The sequence below is a fragment of the Trichomonas vaginalis genome, chromosome III (genome assembly GCF_026262505.1).
Source record: "Trichomonas vaginalis G3 chromosome III, whole genome shotgun sequence".
Lineage (NCBI taxonomy): Eukaryota > Parabasalia > Trichomonadida > Trichomonadidae > Trichomonas > Trichomonas vaginalis.
The window spans coordinates 26355790-26373623 of NC_067205.1; the positions used below are offsets into that span (position 1 = coordinate 26355790).

General features: G+C 34.8%; 9 protein-coding genes and 4 pseudogenes across 13 annotated transcripts, besides 1 other annotated feature; 5 read left to right on the forward strand and 8 right to left on the reverse strand.

Moving 5' to 3' along the window:
- Positions 1-15096: part of a mobile genetic element that runs on past the window's edge.
- On the forward strand, positions 83-1041 carry TVAGG3_0768200 (uncharacterized protein; the record flags this gene model as incomplete). The annotated part of the gene is made up of 1 exon (XM_051245880.1): positions 83-1041. A coding segment is annotated over one exon (959 nt), but the record flags the coding sequence as incomplete, so codon positions are not given.
- Positions 1933-2515, forward strand: TVAGG3_0768210 (annotated as a pseudogene). The gene has a single exon. A coding segment is annotated over exon 1 (583 nt).
- Positions 3969-4427, forward strand: TVAGG3_0768220 (uncharacterized protein; the record flags this gene model as incomplete). The annotated part of the gene is made up of 1 exon (XM_051245881.1): positions 3969-4427. The coding sequence occupies one exon, from the start codon at positions 3969-3971 to the stop codon at positions 4425-4427; it is 459 nt and encodes a 152-aa protein (XP_051092468.1).
- TVAGG3_0768230 (organellar and viral DNA polymerase type B) lies at positions 4544-5482 on the forward strand (the record flags this gene model as incomplete). The annotated part of the gene is made up of 1 exon (XM_001300167.1): positions 4544-5482. One exon carries the CDS (start codon positions 4544-4546, stop codon positions 5480-5482), a length of 939 nt encoding a protein of 312 aa, XP_001300168.1.
- TVAGG3_0768240 (protein of unknown function, DUF4106 family) lies at positions 5769-6632 on the reverse strand (the record flags this gene model as incomplete). The annotated part of the gene is made up of 1 exon (XM_001300168.1): positions 5769-6632. One exon carries the CDS (start codon positions 6630-6632, stop codon positions 5769-5771), a length of 864 nt encoding a protein of 287 aa, XP_001300169.1.
- TVAGG3_0768250 (uncharacterized protein) lies at positions 6669-7112 on the forward strand (the record flags this gene model as incomplete). The annotated part of the gene is made up of 1 exon (XM_001300169.1): positions 6669-7112. The coding sequence occupies one exon, from the start codon at positions 6669-6671 to the stop codon at positions 7110-7112; it is 444 nt and encodes a 147-aa protein (XP_001300170.1).
- TVAGG3_0768260 (protein of unknown function, DUF4108 family) lies at positions 7123-7548 on the reverse strand (the record flags this gene model as incomplete). The annotated part of the gene is made up of 1 exon (XM_001300170.1): positions 7123-7548. One exon carries the CDS (start codon positions 7546-7548, stop codon positions 7123-7125), a length of 426 nt encoding a protein of 141 aa, XP_001300171.1.
- On the reverse strand, positions 7583-8680 carry TVAGG3_0768270 (uncharacterized protein; the record flags this gene model as incomplete). Its single annotated transcript, XM_051245882.1, has 1 exon — positions 7583-8680. One exon carries the CDS (start codon positions 8678-8680, stop codon positions 7583-7585), a length of 1098 nt encoding a protein of 365 aa, XP_051092469.1.
- TVAGG3_0768280 (uncharacterized protein) lies at positions 8849-9529 on the reverse strand (the record flags this gene model as incomplete). The annotated part of the gene is made up of 1 exon (XM_051245883.1): positions 8849-9529. One exon carries the CDS (start codon positions 9527-9529, stop codon positions 8849-8851), a length of 681 nt encoding a protein of 226 aa, XP_051092470.1.
- TVAGG3_0768290 (protein of unknown function, DUF4106 family) lies at positions 13166-14008 on the reverse strand (the record flags this gene model as incomplete). The annotated part of the gene is made up of 1 exon (XM_051245884.1): positions 13166-14008. A coding segment is annotated over one exon (843 nt), but the record flags the coding sequence as incomplete, so codon positions are not given.
- TVAGG3_0768300 lies at positions 14041-14495 on the reverse strand (annotated as a pseudogene). The gene has a single exon. A coding segment is annotated over exon 1 (455 nt).
- A 242-nt stretch (positions 15097-15338) lies between the features above and the next one.
- On the reverse strand, positions 15339-16321 carry TVAGG3_0768310 (annotated as a pseudogene). The gene has a single exon. A coding segment is annotated over exon 1 (983 nt).
- Positions 16322-16794: 473 nt separating this feature from the next.
- Positions 16795-17433, reverse strand: TVAGG3_0768320 (annotated as a pseudogene). The gene has a single exon. A coding segment is annotated over exon 1 (639 nt).
- Between the last annotated feature and the right edge of the window lie 401 nt (positions 17434-17834).

The following is a 17834-nucleotide window of genomic DNA, read 5'->3' on the forward strand; positions in this document are numbered from 1 at the left end:
TTGCCAGATTCTACTGAAACATGACGAACAATTGCATCCTTTGAGAAGGAAAAAAGGAAAAGGTGAAGACGCACATGCTCCCATGGAAAGAACAAGATATGCATATGAAAAGTATCGTGAAGTTAGAAGTCAAATTACATCTGGTCGAACCTTTACAGTAAACTTTGACGAAGGAAAGAACAAAGAAGGCTTCATGGGAGTACTTGCTGCATCAAGACGAAATAAGAAAGGACACAATCTCAGATTGACCATAACAGATTTGGATGGTCACATTTACTATGCACATGGCAATGAACAAACAGCCGCAAAACTTCTTGACGCTTTCAAGACTACAAAGAGAGAACAAATGGTTGACTCCGACTCAGACATTTTGAATGCAATTGAAGGAATTGCAAGTGTCAAGTTCGAATGGTACCAACCTAACCCTCAAGCAGTCAGACAACATGCTGGATACTTCCCGTTCATAAATAAGTCTGACATTGACTTGACAAGGTATGGAATTTACAATTCAATTGAAACAATTGTCAACGAACCTTGCATTCTTACATGTCTCAGGAACTCTGGTCTTGTTACAGATGAGAAGATGAAGTATCTTGAGTCATGTGTGAAGACAAGGTACATTCTCAGAGGTCAATTGGCAAAAATTGCACCGTTGGCAAATGTCAATATCCGAGTCAACATACCTACAGCTAAAGGTTCTTCACATGACGACTATGTTGTTGACAAAGACTTACCATGGTTGAAGATTGTAATTGTCCACAACCACTTCATGTTGAACGAAAGTCTTACAAACCCATTCTTTGGTAAAAGTAAGTGCAACATTGTCAGAGCTGTAAACATTCTTTTCGAGAAAGGTTTGTTGGAACCAATTCCAGATGACAAGCTGACAGAAACTTTTGTACCAAAAGACGAAACAAACTTTTCATTGTTAGCAAGACCAAAAGTTGTTCCAGACAAAGTTCTAGTACAAAAGAAGTACACAGTTCCACAAGGGGTTGGTATGTTCGGATACCAACCTGAACCAGAAGAACTTCCAATGAGGTTGCAAGAACTTCAAGATGCTATAAACAAACTTCCATTGAGACATCCAATTGACGTCAAATTGTATTGGAGAGCATCTGAGTTAGGTCAGAAGGTTTTATATGAAACAGGTTGCTTCGACGATGTTTATGAGATAACAGGAGAAGTTTCTCAGAAGATAAGAGACTCACTTGAATTTCCACAAACTGGACCAATTGGTTGCGACAAGTTCGACTCAGATGAAAAGATATACTATGTCGACCTTAACGCTGCATACATGAGGTTTGTCCAATATATTCCGACTGGAATTCCAAACGAAGATGGTGAGTTCCCGGGAAGGAACTATACAGTTGGAAAAGTCATACAACAACTGTATGATATTAGGAAAGCTTCAAACCCCAAACTTGCAATGACACTCAAATTGCTTATGAATTCGACATGGGGATATTCCATTAAGAAACCTCAAGAGATGAAGAGTAAACATTATGAGAAGGTCGACAACTTTGTTGAAAGGTTTTCTCCTTTTGTTTTGAAGTACGAATTCACTCAAGGTCAAAGTGGCTTAGTAACCACATTAAAACCTATTGTCGAACATTGGTCTTACCCTCAGTTCGCAAAGGCAGTCCTTGACAACTACAACAAATTCTTCTCCGAAGTCAAATCCAAAGTGAAGGTTTACTATGAGAACATTGACGCACTCATGACGAACGAAGAAGGCTATAACAAACTCATTGAAATGGGTTTAGTCGGTGAAAAGATGGGCTGTTTTAAGCTAGATAAGGTATTTTCCGAAGTTCATGTAATATCGAAAAGGAAATATTGGGGCATACTTGAAGACGGCACAGAAATAAAACATTGCATGAAATAAAAAATTTATTTTTAAAAAAGTGACATTTTTTTATTTTATTTGAAATGTACGCTGAGTTTGTTGGAGAGACCGTTGGGAAACTTGTTTGTTAGATGAGAAATATGAAATTCACTGTTGTGAGTCATTTGAAGTCAGAAACAAAAAGACAAAAAGAGTTTTAAGCGAATGGGAGCGAAATGACGGATATGCTATTATGAAGATGGGTGGAAAACACTATCTTAAACATGTTGTCATTGCAACTCATTTTATACTGAATCCTAACAATTTACCTTTTGTAGACCATATAAACCATATAAGAAACGACAATAGACTTGAAAACTTACGTTGGGTCACTGTTCTGAAAACAATAAGAACAAAGGCAAATTTGGAGATATTGTATTCGAATTTGTCGACGAACTAGAAGATGAAACAATTGAAATTACAGACTATGGCAAGCATACGTTTGAGTTTTACTACTATAGCGAAGAACAAGACTCTTTCTACTTTTATACCGGCGTAAACTATAGGAAATTACAAGTATATTTTACTAAGGCGGGCTATGCTTATGTAAACACTAGAGATACAGATGGAAAATACGTTCAAATACTTCTTAACAAATTCAAGAAGCTATATGGCATACCATTTTAAAACAATATATTTTTACATATATTAAATGCTTCAGGTTGAAAAACAAAGAACAAAAGTAGCAGATACAAAACCGTTAGACTATATCTTTACAAATGCTGGTAGGACTATTTCAGATGAAGAAATTCATCCCGAGCATACAGGTTTGACTATCCAATTCGTTGGCTTCAAAGTCCTTCAGATGCAAAGGCAATAGGATTTAGAAGAGTTTTGTTTTCAAATAGAACTAACGCATTTATGTTCGCAGTATATTTTCATGGGCAGTATGAAGGTCCTGATGGTCTAATAGACAAATTTGACGAAATGAGAATCTTTACAGTTCGTTCAGACGAAAGTCTTGAGAAAACTCTAGATGACTTTCAAACTCAAATGAACAAATATTATTGGGAATTTCAAGAAAAATACGACTCTTTACTAAATGGAACATACTATCTGAAACTAGAATATGACAAGATGAACTCCACCGTTTCATTTCAAAAGATTGAAATTAACCCTAAGAGATACAGAGTTTTTATTTTGGGAAGTAGATAAACGTTCTTGGGCACAATTTCTTCGGTTACTAAACCAGAACGAACCATTACCACCAGATGGTCCATTTAAATTTATACTTCCACCAGCAGATTTGATGGTTTATAGAAACGTGTTTGACCCTCAAAATGTTATGTGTCATGCAAGTTTCAGTTCAAGCAACAATAGTTTTCTATGTATTGGTAAGGACCTTTATGACTTTGCTTCTAAATTCTACGAACCACCTAGTAACAGTTTCTCTGACTTTCAGTTTGGTTCACAACAAATGGTGTGCAACATATTATTCCATTGTACTATGACTTTTATCTCGAATTGTCTTTCATATATAACTACGGAAAAGTGCTGAAAAAGTATTGAATGTGAAGATATTAGAAAATAACATTTTTTCTAACATCGTAGAAAACTCATGAAAACAATTTATTTTTGACACTTTCACAAAAAACATAAAAAAAGTGAGTTAAAATGAGATGTTTACTGAACTGGTTGGATGTCGCCTTCTGAGGTTATGTAGAACGGCTGACCAGAGAAGTGAAGGAGAGACTGAATTGCCAATTTCATATGGGGTAGGGGGTTCTCCTTGTTTGGTATTTTTATCCAAGGACGTTTGTTTAGGAACTTAACAAGAGCTTCTCTTTTGGCGTCCTTTATGCCATCGAAAGGAGTGCCTTCTGGTACCTCAATTGGAATTCCAGTCGAAATCTCGAGATTCAAGGCAGCCCTTCCCGTTATCCAACCGTTAACAAGCTTGCCTTTTACATTCTGCTTGAGGAAGTCTTTCTTGCATTCCAAGTTCTTCCATCCGACAGGAAAATATTTTCCCGACAAAGGGAAAAATTTTCCCCGACAACAGGAAGAACTCTTCCAGTTGTCCGTCCGTAAACCATTCAAATTTTCGAAAATTGAGAACTTTTTGGTCGAACTTCAGAAAATGTTTTTCCTTCCGACAGAAAAAGTTTTTCCTTCCGACAGAAAAAGTTCTTCCTTCCGACAGGAAAAATTTTTCCTTCCGACAGGACACAAACGGATGACTGACGTTCCTCTTCCTGAATGCCTTCCAAAGCCAGAAGAACCGAAAGCTGCAGAACCACAACAGTCTCCTCAGCAACCTCAGTTCCAGCAAGTACCTCCGAATTACTACCAATTTCCACCTCAAGGTTACTACCCACCACAAGGCTTCCCGAACTACCCTCCTCAGCCTATGCCTTACTTCCCCAACCCTTGGTTGTTCCAACAAGCTCCACCCCAGCAATTCCAATTCCAATCTCAATCGAAGAGAGACCAAGACTTCGAAGAAGGTCTGAACCGCTTACGCAAAGAGTATGCTACAGCTCCAATTGAGAGAAAGTTGTTCCCGGACCAAAAAATAATGTTTAGGGTAGATGGTTAGATCTAACCTCATTTCTAACCCGATTTCTATCCTCATGAATTTTCATGAATTTCCTTAAGATAGAAAAAATAAAGTTAGTTTTATTTTTATTTATTTTTTTATTTTGTATAAAAGATATGATTTCAACAATCGGCACAACAACAATTCAAACAACAGCACCAAACTCGTTAGTCATGAATCCAACATCTATGTTAGTAGAGATGAAAAACTTCATTCCTTCTTCATATAGTTTTGGAACAGAAATACAAAAAATTAAGCAGGAACTTTTAACAAGTAATTTAGACTGTACCGCACAGGATGAAGAAAATGAAGAATATCTTTATGAAATGCAGGACATTATTGACCATTTACCTAAATTACCTGAAGTTCAGCAACAGAAACTGACTGTTCCTGAATTCGATGAAATTGAAGTTAAAGTTAGTGATTCTGCAGAAATTAAGAAATTCATTCGTAAGGTAAATTCTGAATTCTTAGGTTTTCATTGTAACCACAAAGTTATGGATAAAGACTGCGACATGATTTATAAAAACATCTCTGACATATATAAATCTGAGGAGTTTAAGACATACGACAACTTTGTTTCATTAGTTGCAAAATGTGTATGGCAGATAAGAGATAAAGATAGAAGAGGTAAAGTATGGCATGAACAGATAAAACCAACTGCTTCAGATTTAAAGAAAGTCATTGACGCCTTGGTTGTTCTAGCTGGTTTTATTTCAATGTATAACGCAAAAATGAATCCGCAATGTTCTAAATGTAAAGCAGCAATGAGGAAATATAACTACTCCGTCAAAGAGATAGAACGTATGAGAAACGACTATGCAGACTTAAAGAAAGAAGCAGAGAAGCCGGTAGAAGATAAAATGGACATGTTAGCATTTCTGAACAAAAACTATCCAACTGCTGACGATTTCCTTCTATCTGACGTCAAGAAGAAGTATAAAGAAACTTTCGGCATTGTTAAAATTTTTGATATCCTCAGCGAAGAAATAGAAGCTACAAAACTGTTTAGAATCTCACGAATTCATAACGTTTACCATGTAAAACGGTTATAAATAATGAGGGTAGAAATGAGGGTAGATATCGGGTTAGATCTAACCATCTACCCTAAAATTATTTTTATTGAATTCAGCACAAAATTCTGAGTAAAATAATTTTTAGGGCACGTGTCAAACCGTTGAGTTTTCACAAAATTCCAAAAATAACGTTTACCATGTAAAACGTTTATAAAATAACTGGGGTAGAAATCGGGTTAGAAATCGGGTTAGATCTAACCATCTACCCTAAAATATATTTTTATTGAATTCAGCACAAAAATAATGAATTTTCAAGCTTGACCATTTACACAATTTGAACTTTGTTTGCGTAGATATGAATTCTGAAAGAAGTATGAGGGTCTTGTATGACTTTGTACTTCTCCCATAGTTCATGTCTGTCAAACTTACCTGCCATGGACTCTTTCATAAGTTCCATGAAATCGTTTTCGGACAATCCGGGGAAAAGTATTATGTCAGTAAGTATTCTTTTAACATCCTTACTTAAACTCTTTGCTGTCTGTACACAAATGACAACTGAGATGTTAAAGTGTCTGAGCTTCTTAAGAATTCGACACATATCTTGTTCTCTGTTCTTTAACAAAGGATGAGAGGCGAAATCATCTAAGATAAGAAGACATCTATGAGGGTAAGTCTTCCAATCGTAAGATTGCAATTTCTTCGAAATGTATTCTATCTCTTTCTGTTTGTTTCTGAAGTGTTTCTTCTCTAATATTCTCTGCATTTCCTCATTAGGTTCTTTAAACTTAGAATTTATATACTTATTTATAGCATTATACTTCAAAACTCTTCTTTGGTACTTCTTTATCCAATCTAACAACTCAGTATCCTTTATACATACTAACTTAGACTTCTTTATAATATCTTTGAACGAATTGACGGTTTGGTCAAATTGACCAAAAGTCGAACAAATAACAACTAACTCATAGAATGGGTTCTTCTCATCTAGTTCTTGTTGTTGTGCAGCCATTTTAAGATAAGTGAAAGTCTTACCCGACCCAGGTGGTGCAATTAGACCTGTTATACCATTCTGAGCAAATAAGAACTTTTCATGTATAGGCTTTATCTGAGCATTTTCTAACTTCCTCTTGTTCTTGTTTAAAACATTCTCAAATTTCTTGTCAATGTCAGCAAACTTTTTTTCTAACATATTTTTAGAAAAATTAAAATTTTTATCTTTTAGAAAATGTCTAGCGATTTCGCTATCTATATTCGAGACAAGCTTTTCGACAGCAAAACATCTGTCGACCATAAAATCTTACATAGTGTAAACAAGAAAGGTGAATTTGTTCTAAAGTTCTGTTTCTGGGAATATGACAAGAACCATAAAACATTACAAAGAGCAGTCTTAAAATTTGTCAATGACAGACTTGTTGACAGAGATGACGCCGATTGGAAAGATGAAGTCCAACAAAAGTTCTTAGAATGCAAAGAAGACACATGCGCTGTTCTTGAAGATGAAATAGAAAACAGAATAGATGAGCTATTAAAGGAAAAAGAACTTTTACATAAATATGGTTCTGAGAAATTTGACGTCTCACCACCAGAAAAGAAGAAGAGAGAAAAGAAAGTAGAAGAAGAGAAGAAAGAACCAGAGCCAATTCCACCGAAGAAGAAATTTGACATGTAAAAATAAAATTTTATTTTATTAACATTTCTGGGTCAATGTCAATGTTCTCTTCCTTTTTAGGAGTAAACACTGGCTTAGACTCTAATAGCTTTTTACCCAATTTACCTTGAACTTCTACAACTTTAGACTCATAATATTCATAGTCGTCTGTCTTCTTTGGTTCATAAGGTATAACAAGTTTGTATGCTTTGCCTTCTTTAAGGTTTGAGAACCTTCTGTCAAAACTTTCTTTGACTGCTAACAAACCTTCTATGTCTAAGTCTTCAAATTTCGCACCATTTTTAGTCACAATAGCAAACTTAACTGGTTCGATGTTCCAAACTTTGCTGAATGAAGACTTTTCAAAATGGTAGAAGTAAACATTCAAATATGTGAATGGGTCTAGTTCTTCTTTAAGTCCTGACATGTACTTGTTTACTGAGATGAATTTCGTCATCTTTTCTATCGGATAAAAAAATATTTTTTTAAATTTACTCAGAAAAAATTTTCTTTGTATATACACCATTCTGTACGTCTAAAAGACTTTTGACATTTGCCAAGAATGTTCGTTTAGACGCTGGCATATAACCATACTCTTGACAATATTGTTTATATTCATCATATAAAGACTTTTCATCTAAACACTCAAAGTCGCTTTCTTCTACGAACAGTTCATAAACACTCTTGTTTGCTTCTAACAATGTTTGTCTCTCTTCGGTATGTGGAATTTGTCTTGGATTGAACTTAGAAATATCTAATGTCATGAAATATGAGAACAAGTGGTTGTAAAAGTCAGATGTCAAAGTTTCTGACAAAGCGTCAAAATATTCAGTATCTTGCATATGAGAATCTGACGTTCTGACAACTACATATCTTCTGTCAGAACTTTCTAACTTCATCGGAACAGCATTGTTTGAAACCATAATGAAGTTTGCAACATTTTCACAAACTCTTGAGTCTTTATACTTTCTTTCAACAACTCCAACTTTATCTGTTATAAGACTCTTCAAAGCATCTGAGTTCAAAACTTTTGTTGTATCTATACTTTGAAGTTCATTGCAAACTATAAGTTTCATATTCTCTATTGAGGAGTTAAACTTGCCACAGATGTTTTCTAAGTTTGTCATATTCGGATTCGAATAACCTTCTAACAGTTTGCACAAAATATCTGTAATGAAAGTATTCTTACCAGTTCCTTGTTTTCCAATTATAATGAGAGCAGTTTCATTTTTAGCACTTGGATGTTGTAAGATATTTGCAAACCAACATAAGATATACTCATAGACTCTTTCGTTTCCATTGCATATAATTTCTTTGACATGGTCTAACCAAGCTTCTATAATACTGTGTTTCCATTCTACTTGTTCGTATTTATATCCAGTGAAGATAGAATAGAAGTTTGGAGAAGGTGTATAGAACTTTATACCTCGAACTGAAAAATCTTCTAACTTTGACAATAAGATATCCCAAGCATCTAACATCTTCATTCCAACTTGTACAACTTGTATTTTCTTAAGTTTCTGTCTACATTCTTGTTCAGACACTATTGTTGCTCTTGGTTTGTTAAAGACAACATCCCATTCTTTCATGACATAACATTCTGGGGCAGAGTCAACATAAATGACTAAACGTTTCAAATTCTCGACTGCTTTGTTATAGTCTCTAAATGGACACATATTTCTGAATGCTTGGAAGTCATAAAAATCTGAAACATCTATTCTGTACATTTTTATAAAAATAAAAAAAATATTATTTTTTTATTCTTGACTTTGTTGTTCCATTTGTTGCATTTGTTGTTCTTGAGCTATTTGTTGTTGAAGTTGTTCTTGTAATACAATACTTTCACCAGTTGCATCTTCCAATTCGAAACTTTCTGCCGTCATTGACAAATACATAGGACATAAAAGTTTTACAGGAACAAAGTTTGCGTCAACTAATGTCAACGTTATACTTGCCAAAGTGTTTGAGTTCACTAAGGTTGAAAATTCTGCATTCGAATGAACAATAGGCAAACCAGCAGAGAAAGTATTGTTTATACGCATAAGTATCTTTTGGTCATAATAGTTTCTGTCGACATTCGAATAACACTTTGAACCTAAGTTTGAAACAATATATAAGATTGGTGTGCTTAATGTCAATGGAATAGACAAACCTTGTATGACACCTTTTCCTGTTATAGGAAACTGTTGGTAGTAAAAACCAGATATAAGTTTTGTATTATAGCTCATATCATTAATAGTAAACTCAGTCGGACATCCAAACATAATGAAACCTGCTCTAGTTGCAGCACATGTTACACCCGTACTTAAAGTATTAAATAAGTCAACAAAACCTGTTGGTGGTATATCTGAGTAAGTATCTTCAAAGGAGTATTTTTTACCATTCACAACAATAAAGTCTTCTGGTGTCAAAAGAGCAAAACAGGCTTTAGTCGTCATTGTGTTTAAGGTTAGTTTACAATATCGTCCTTGAGGACTTTGTAAGTTTGTTGTTATAGAATTATATGACTCAGGGTTTTTAGTCGTAATAGTATAAACCATTATGTCTTCTGCCATTTACTTAGCAAATAAATTTTAATGAAATGTTGTGGTCGTCAAATATTTTTATAACCTCTGGGAAACTATATTTTAAGTTCAACGTTTCACCTCCTTTTAGGGTTGTACAAACTGGCACGCCTGCTGGCACACCTTTTTTGGCCAGCTGGCACGATTTTTTAAAAAAACACATTAAAAAAGTCACTTTTTGCCCCATCTAATGAGATTTTTTTTACAATTTTTTCCCCTTATTTTTCAATTTAGATATGATTTTAAGCTCTCCAAATTGAAGTTTACCTGATGTTTCTTAGTTTTTATGATAATAAAATGTTGCAAAGTTGAGTTTGGATTCAATAAATTTAAGAAAATTTTATTTTACAATGAAATTATAAGAAAGGATGTTTTTATCCTATGTCAAAGAGAATACATTTGTAGATCCCGACTTTTGACATGGTTGAAAATTCCAAAAAAAAATCAAAAAATATAAATTTCATGTTAAAAAATGATTTTTGAAATTTTTTTGGAAAAATAGAATGTCATATTTTTATGTTTTATTGCTATTTTTTACGAAATCAATAAAATATTTGTTAATTTGGCTGAGATTATAAATAAAATCTTTCTAAATCTTGCAATTGATTGCTAAAATCTGTTTTATGTATTAATTGGCATTGAGATTCGTTATAAAAGAATGCGAATTATTTTGTATGAGTAAACGTATTTTGTAAAATTTCAAATTCTCTTCTCTCATTACTTACCTTAGATCTCTCGGCTTTTAGCTCTCAGATTTCGCTCATAGAACTCAGGTTTTAGTTATGTACTCATAGATGTATCATTACTGCCCGCAGATCTCTCATTACTACCTTACTAACCAGATCTTAACTCTCATTACTACCTTACTAACCAGATCTTAACTCTCATTACTACCTTACTAACCAGATCTTAACTCTCATTACTACCTTACTAACCAGATCTTAACTCTCATTACTACCTTACTAACCAGATCTTAACTCTCATTACTACCTTACTAACCAGATCTTAACTCTCATTACTACCTTACTAACCAGATCTTAACTCTCATTACTACCTTACTAACCAGATCTTAACTCTCATTACTACCTTACTAACCAGATCTTAACTCTCATTACTACCTTACTAACCAGATCTTAACTCTCATTACTACCTTACTCATCAGATATCTAATTATTTACATATGATTTCTCACATCTCACTCAAGTCTCATTACTTACCCTATCTTTTTAACCTTTTCTGATAATTACTGAAATAACTAAATCCTTTTTTTAGTTTAATTCTGATATTAAATTTTTAAAATCTCTTTAATTTTTTGAACTACGCCTTTAATTTGTAATTGCCGATTTCACAGATTTGAACCATTTAATAAAATAACATTATTCAACTTAATCATATCAAACATGGTAGTTTGATTTTCAGATCTACATTTTAAAAACCTCTTTATTATCTTGAGTTATACTTTTATTATATAATACCTGAGTTCATAACTGAAAACTCTTAATTAGAGTACAATATTCAACTTAATCATAACAAGATTTGTTGAATTTCAAATTTGATTTATATCTTCCATCACTTAAAACTCTCACAGCTTACAATATAAGCTAAAAAGTATATTTTCATAGTAATAAAATTAATTATTAAATTTTTTACTTTTTCCTTTCCAAAACTAGAAAAAAAGGAAGAAAAGGGAAAAAGAAGAAAGAAAAGAGAAAAAGAAAAAAAGAAGAAAAAAGAAGAAAAAATAATAATGAGCATATTATATAATTGTGGTCATAGGCCGAGTGGCGTGGAAAGGGTGGAGCCCGAAGGGCGACATCCTTTCCACGCCACGAGGCCCGATTTTTGGCCACTTTTTTGATTTTGGCCGCCTGCCAGGAGCTGGCACGCGGCCCGCAAAATTGTGCCAGTTTGTACAACCCTACCTCCTTTCATAACGTATATCTTGTCAATGACATTATATGAAACACCACAGCAACCAATGTCGGGTTCTATTTCTTTGATGTTTATATCGTCTGCCTCTGTCAAAAGTTTCAATAGTTCTTTCAAAACTTCATGAGGTGCAATGACATATGAGTTCACTTTTACAGGGTTGTGTTCGACCAAGTTTAACATTATACTTAAAGCTTGACAAATCTTCTCCTGAGTTTTAAGTTTGTCTTTCAGTTGTTGGTAGTCGTTTCGAATATCTGCAACAGAACTTAAGTCTCTGTTAACTTCAGGATATGTTGGTTCTTTTACAGGAACAATTGTTATACCATCTTCGTCTTCGTATGGTTTCCCCACTTCAACATCTCTGTCTTTGACATTGACAATAACACTTTGACTGTTTGTTTGAGTTGGTGAATTTAACTTCACATCTGCCACCGCCATTAAACCTTTTGAAACACTTACGCTTCTATTTTTCGGAAATGACATTTTACTTAGAATAAAAAGATGGACGTATTCGGATATCTTATTGAATTGAAGCAGAACAAAGTTTATACTCACAAACAATACAAATACATTGACAGAATAGTTCTTTACACAAACAATGGAAAATGTTATAGAATAGCAATATTTGCTGAACCAAAATATTTTCATAAAGCAAAGAAAGTTGGTATAACTGAAATGGTGAAAGTTCTTGAAGCAGACAAAAATATAACTTCAAAACTGACCGATATTACTAAAGGAAATTTTATAATACAATATTATGTCAAAACTGGCGTACTGTCAATATTTGACGGAGAGAAGTCAGTTCAAGAACAACTTACTGACCTGCTGCCAAAATCTGCTCGATGGAAGCTGTCGTTATGCCAATCTGAGGAGCCCCAGCAGGTTTCATCGAACGAATCTTCAAAAGAGCATCTTCCGTGAAAAGTGCTATTGGTTTTGTAAACTTCTTTGCTCTCAATTCATCTGGACCGTCTCTGTCACCAGTATATTGTATTTGTACAGTACCAACAGTTGAAATACCACCATAAAGTCTTCTGAGTCAGCAAATGGAATGCCAAGCCAAAAGTTTGAACGGTCTCCATTTGTATATTGAGTTTTTTGACCTCCTGTATGAGTCCATACTTTCACATATGGCATAATAGAACTTTGCATTTCAGGGTTAATGGTTGTTGTGAAGTTGTTGTTAAAGTTCATAGCATCTAATGTCAAGTTGTATGACCTCATATCCTCAACTGTAGAATATTCTTCTCTTGGATAATATTTGCCATCTATGTTTATATGATATTTAATACCAGGGTTGTAGAAACAAGAATAGTCATTTATAGTTCGTCTGAACAGTACAAACATAGTATCTGCATGTTTCATTGCAGTGTTAAAGCAATATCTGTTCTTGCACCTGGGTCAGCACTTTGGTTTCCAACTTCACCTGCAAAGTCTTTGACAGATATTTTGGTGTATAGGGAACATAAGTGGAACTGCAATATATTTGGCAGCTAAAGCATTTGAAATATCTGGGTCCAACATATAGACGGCAAGTCTGCTTTCTATTCTCTTGCATTCAAATTTTTCGCATGTGAACTTAACTGGGTCCCAAGCAGTTCCAGCAGCATTGAAATAATAGTTTACTTCATTGTTGAAGTTTGAGAAACCAAAGTCTAAGTCAACTTTGTCTTTGCAAAATTCGGCGAATGACGTTTGATTTGTTCCCTTTACGTCTGTAATAGTGAATGGGTCTTGTGTTGGTGCAATGACTAAGTTATTTTTGCTTGGAGTAAGTTCGATAGAAATTTTTCCTGCCCAGTTTGGCAAGTATCTTAAAAACCTGAAGATGAGGAAAGATGACAAAGGAACTCTAAGTTTCAGTTTTACTTTAGTGGCAGCAGTTCCATCTGAACCAGAAAGGTTAACATAAACTCCTGGAACGTTAGGGTCAAGTCTTCTTATTTTCTCAATAGTTGCATACTGGTCTGTTTGTTCTCTAGCTTGTGGTTGTACTGAGTTTCTCAAAGCGAACCATTCATAGTTTGCCCATGTTACTGTTTGAACTAAGTCAGAGTTAGAATATATCTTATATCCCATGAAAACTTCTGGAGCATATTGGTATCCGACATAGAAAATTCCATTGCAACCTTTCTTGTCAGACAACTTGGCAGAAGGTTTTATTTCAATGTCTTGTTCCACGTATAAGAATGAGTTGTCAATAGAAATAATATGAAACCTGTCGCAAGCAATATCTACTGTTGTTGAAGAACCTTCTCCAAACTCACCTACGTTTCCATAAGAAACAGCAGTTGTATATTCGTAAGTTCCAGGAACTATTTCTGACCTTCTAATGGCATTGTCGCATTCGTTATACCATTCGGAAACATTTCCGTTCATGGCATCCAAAACTGTTGGCGTTATATTCTGAGCGGCGTACATTTCATATGGGTAAAAATATAGAATAGTTGGATTTATATGTCATAATAGAACCCACTCGGACCAAGCTTTACTTTCTTCCTGACTGAGTTTTTAACTGAATCTTTAACTCTTCTTTTTCCTTCATTGCCACTACTTTCACTAGATGAAGTTACTTCTTCACTACTTTCACTTTGTTCTACTCTTCTCTTCTTCTTTGGTGTAGCTTTTGGTAACTTGCCCTCTGCTTCAAGTTGTAGCATCTTTGCCTCATGTTCACCTAGTATGTTGTAAATTTCCCATGTCCTTTTTGCCTTTGGGCTCTGGTCGCCCATCTCAGGTAACCTATATCCTAGAAAGATTTTGTCATAGTTTGTATTTGAGTCTTCGCGTATTGTTTGCATGACTCTTTCCTGAGTTTCCGGTTCAAGCTCTTCAAACAGAGCTTGTCCATATGGAATAAGCTCGTTTCCAAATATATGTTTTGTAGCCATTCTGGTTTTCTTTCCATGTAACCAATAATATCTTTTGTGAATGGGAAAGCTTTTACCCAACGTTTCAGTCTTGCGTCATTTATTTCTGTAGTTGGTTTTATTTTGTCATGGAACATGTTTTTCAATACTAACATTTCATTTGGTACTGTCCATTTGAGTTTTTTAAATATTCATCCCTTCTCAGTTCATTGTCTGCAAAGTAAGTTTTTATGACATTTTAAACTTTCGTTTGCAAGGTCATGTACAATAGGTTCTCTTCCTTCTCTCTCCCTAACTTTCTTTCTAAACTCTTCACCAAATATACCATCTCTATGGTTCTGTGTAGTTCTTTTGAGATAAATGTTCTAGAACGTCAGGTGTTATATTTCCCTCAGCCATGTTCATTTCATACTGGTCCAAACTATCTGCATCTTTCATATCTTTCAATGGCATTAAAGCCGCGCTGAAAATACCAGCTATATCTGGTTCACCATTCACTTCCATTGCGTCTACAACTTCTTGGAATTGAGGTTGTAAGTTTATGAACCACCTATCCGGATTAGCTTTATGACCACATCTCATTGTAGTTCCATAGTCTGCAGAAACAAAAGTAGGTTTGTTTCCATATTGGTTAGGTTCTGAATGAACTTTAAACAATGTTTCATTTCTATATGTTTTGTTGAAATTTAACCTTTTATTTCACCAGTTCAGCCAAAGATTGAACGTTATATGGTCGTAAGTAAAAAGGATTATTGTATTTGCGTACATTTTCTTTCAGTACTTCCATTCTATTGCTGAAATATTTTCATCTGAATGTTGGAGTCGTTTGTATGTCGGTGAACATTTTTCGATATTCTTCTACTATGTCAGCCGAATTTTTCTTAGACTCTTGGAAAGATTCCATATTCTTCCGCATACACGTTTGGAGGGTCAAGATTTTCGGCTGTTCCAAATCTTCATCTAGTTCTGTGAAGTTAGTTTCCAAAGGAGGGACTTGTTCGTTTCCTTCTGGCTCTTCTAGCTGTTGTTGCTGAACTATTTCTTCCATGTCTGGTTGTATCTGAACTTCTTCCTGTGGAGTTTCTTGTACCTCATCTGCTGGCATTTCATATATTCCGAGACCGTTTTTAACAAGTTCCCTATCTAAGTCATCCGGACTCATAAGCCTTTCTTCTTTCGTTCCGTCTCTATTTTTTACGCGTTTCATGAAGAGAGTTGAATTATCATTTAGCTCTGACATCAAATATCTCGGAGTAAATTCATCCATGTCATTTGGATGATATGCTATTAAATCATATCCCTTTGCGAGCTTGTATTTTCCATGTTTGAGATTATATCCGATTTTATGCTGAACCATAAAGCTAAATAGGTTCGGGTCAGTATTTCCTTCCTTGAACTTTCTAATAGCTTCTTTATATCTGTCACTAAAGTCAAGAGTAGCTGGGTAACCATAATCTTCCTTAAGCATTTTTAAGAATTCTTGGTTTCCTTGTTCTCTACTTCTTTTATGTCCTTGCTCTGTTTGTGGTTGTTGTTGTGCAGGGTTTTGAACTGTTGGTTGTTGTGCTGGATTTTGAACTGTTGGTTGCTGTGTTGGTTGTTGTTGCTGTGCTGGATTTTGAACTATTGGTTGCTGTGCAGGGTTTTGAACTGTTGGTTTTGGTTGTTGTTGTGGTGCTGGATTTTGAACTGTTGGTTGTTGTGTTGGTTTTGGTGCATGCCTGTGTCTGTGTCCATGTGACGATGTAAATGTTTTAGGTAGTCCTGGTGCAGGTGCTTCTCTTGGAGGGTTTGGTGGTATATAAGTTCCACCAGCTGGCACATATGTTCCATCTGCAGCATAATGTCCTACCTGACTTTTCATTTTTAAGAAAGCATTTACTAGGTCTGTTTTGGTCTGTTGTAACTCTTTTTCTTGACTTTCCACAACAGCTGCTCTAACGGCGTCATAGGCACTTTGAGCTGCCTGTCTCGTTGCTGCATCTGTTATTTTCGTCATATTTTGTGCTACTTCTCTTAACTCTTTGTCGAAACCTTCAGACTTCAGTTTCTTTCCAGATGAGAAGTCGTTCACTAGTTTCACCTTACTATGAAGAGCTTCGAAGGCGTTCTTAAAGTCAGCATTCATTAAAGCTTCATTTGAACTGTCTTCATCCGCTTGTATTTTTGTCCTTATTGACCCTATAATTGTGGGCTGCTTTAGCGTTGGCTTGGGCATCTAACCAGTCATTATTAGCTTTTATATATCTTGCGCTTTTCATTGCCTTTTGCATAGCTGCGTCGTTATTTTTACTTTCTTGTGCTAAGTTTTCATACGTACGGTTTGGTTTTTGCAACTGTAAAAGTTTTTCTGCCTTTACATTTGCTTCAACTTCTTTTTTATACTCATCGCTATCCATATATGTCTTCAGGGCTTTTTGTTTTATTTCTTCATCTTTCAGTACTTTATATTGAGTAGTATGGGTTTTTCAAATTTATAACATCTTGTTCCATTTTTGCTACTTCTGCTGCTTTTTCTGACACTTTTTTCGCATATTTCTCTGTACTTAGTTCTTTCAGTTGTTCTTCTTTCTTCTTTTTCTCTACGTTTAACTCATTGAGTTTCTTTGTGTGTCTGTCATATTCTAGTTTCTTTTCGTTTTCACTTATTTGTTTCTGTATGTCTATGTTTGACTTTTTGACATCTGTTATTTGATTTTTGAGTGAACTCAAATTCATTTGACTTTGAGGGTTATAAGCTGTTCCGTCTGCAGCTCCACCATAGCCTGCCATTTTCGCTAAAAGTGCCGCTCTTAAACCTCCACTCTGTGCACCAATAACTCGGTTTAAAAGCATAGGATTGCTTGACATTTGTTGCAACATAGTGGGGTCATTCATCATTTGTTGTTGCAACTGTTGTTGTGGTGTCAGTTTTACTATTGGATGTTTCAATGCTCCCTTCCTCTTACGTATATTCTTACGTAGCTTACGTGGCATTTTAAGTGAAGTTAAAAAGTGGTTTTTGACAGATGTTTATATGACACTTTTTGTTCAGCACAAAAAACTACTCAGTCAAAGTGTTGTCAGTTTTGTAAAATAATCGTCTTATCTCATTCTATAAGGGGGAAAAGGCTTCTCAAAGTATACTTCCTTGGAACGCCTGTAACTTTTCTTGTAGCGACGATAGACCCTTACTTGTCCGGACAAAGTTATACTATTTTGAGTGCTCTACAAAAAAGTCAACGGCGACGACTCTCAAAAACCGTTGTGTAAAAAATTTTACCGTTGGACAAAAAAGTATATATAGAAAACAAAAAACGTTTATAGTTCATTCAATATTTGAGATAAACCGTTTTTCCAACGGTAACTATTAAATAAAATAAAAAATAGAGGGTGTT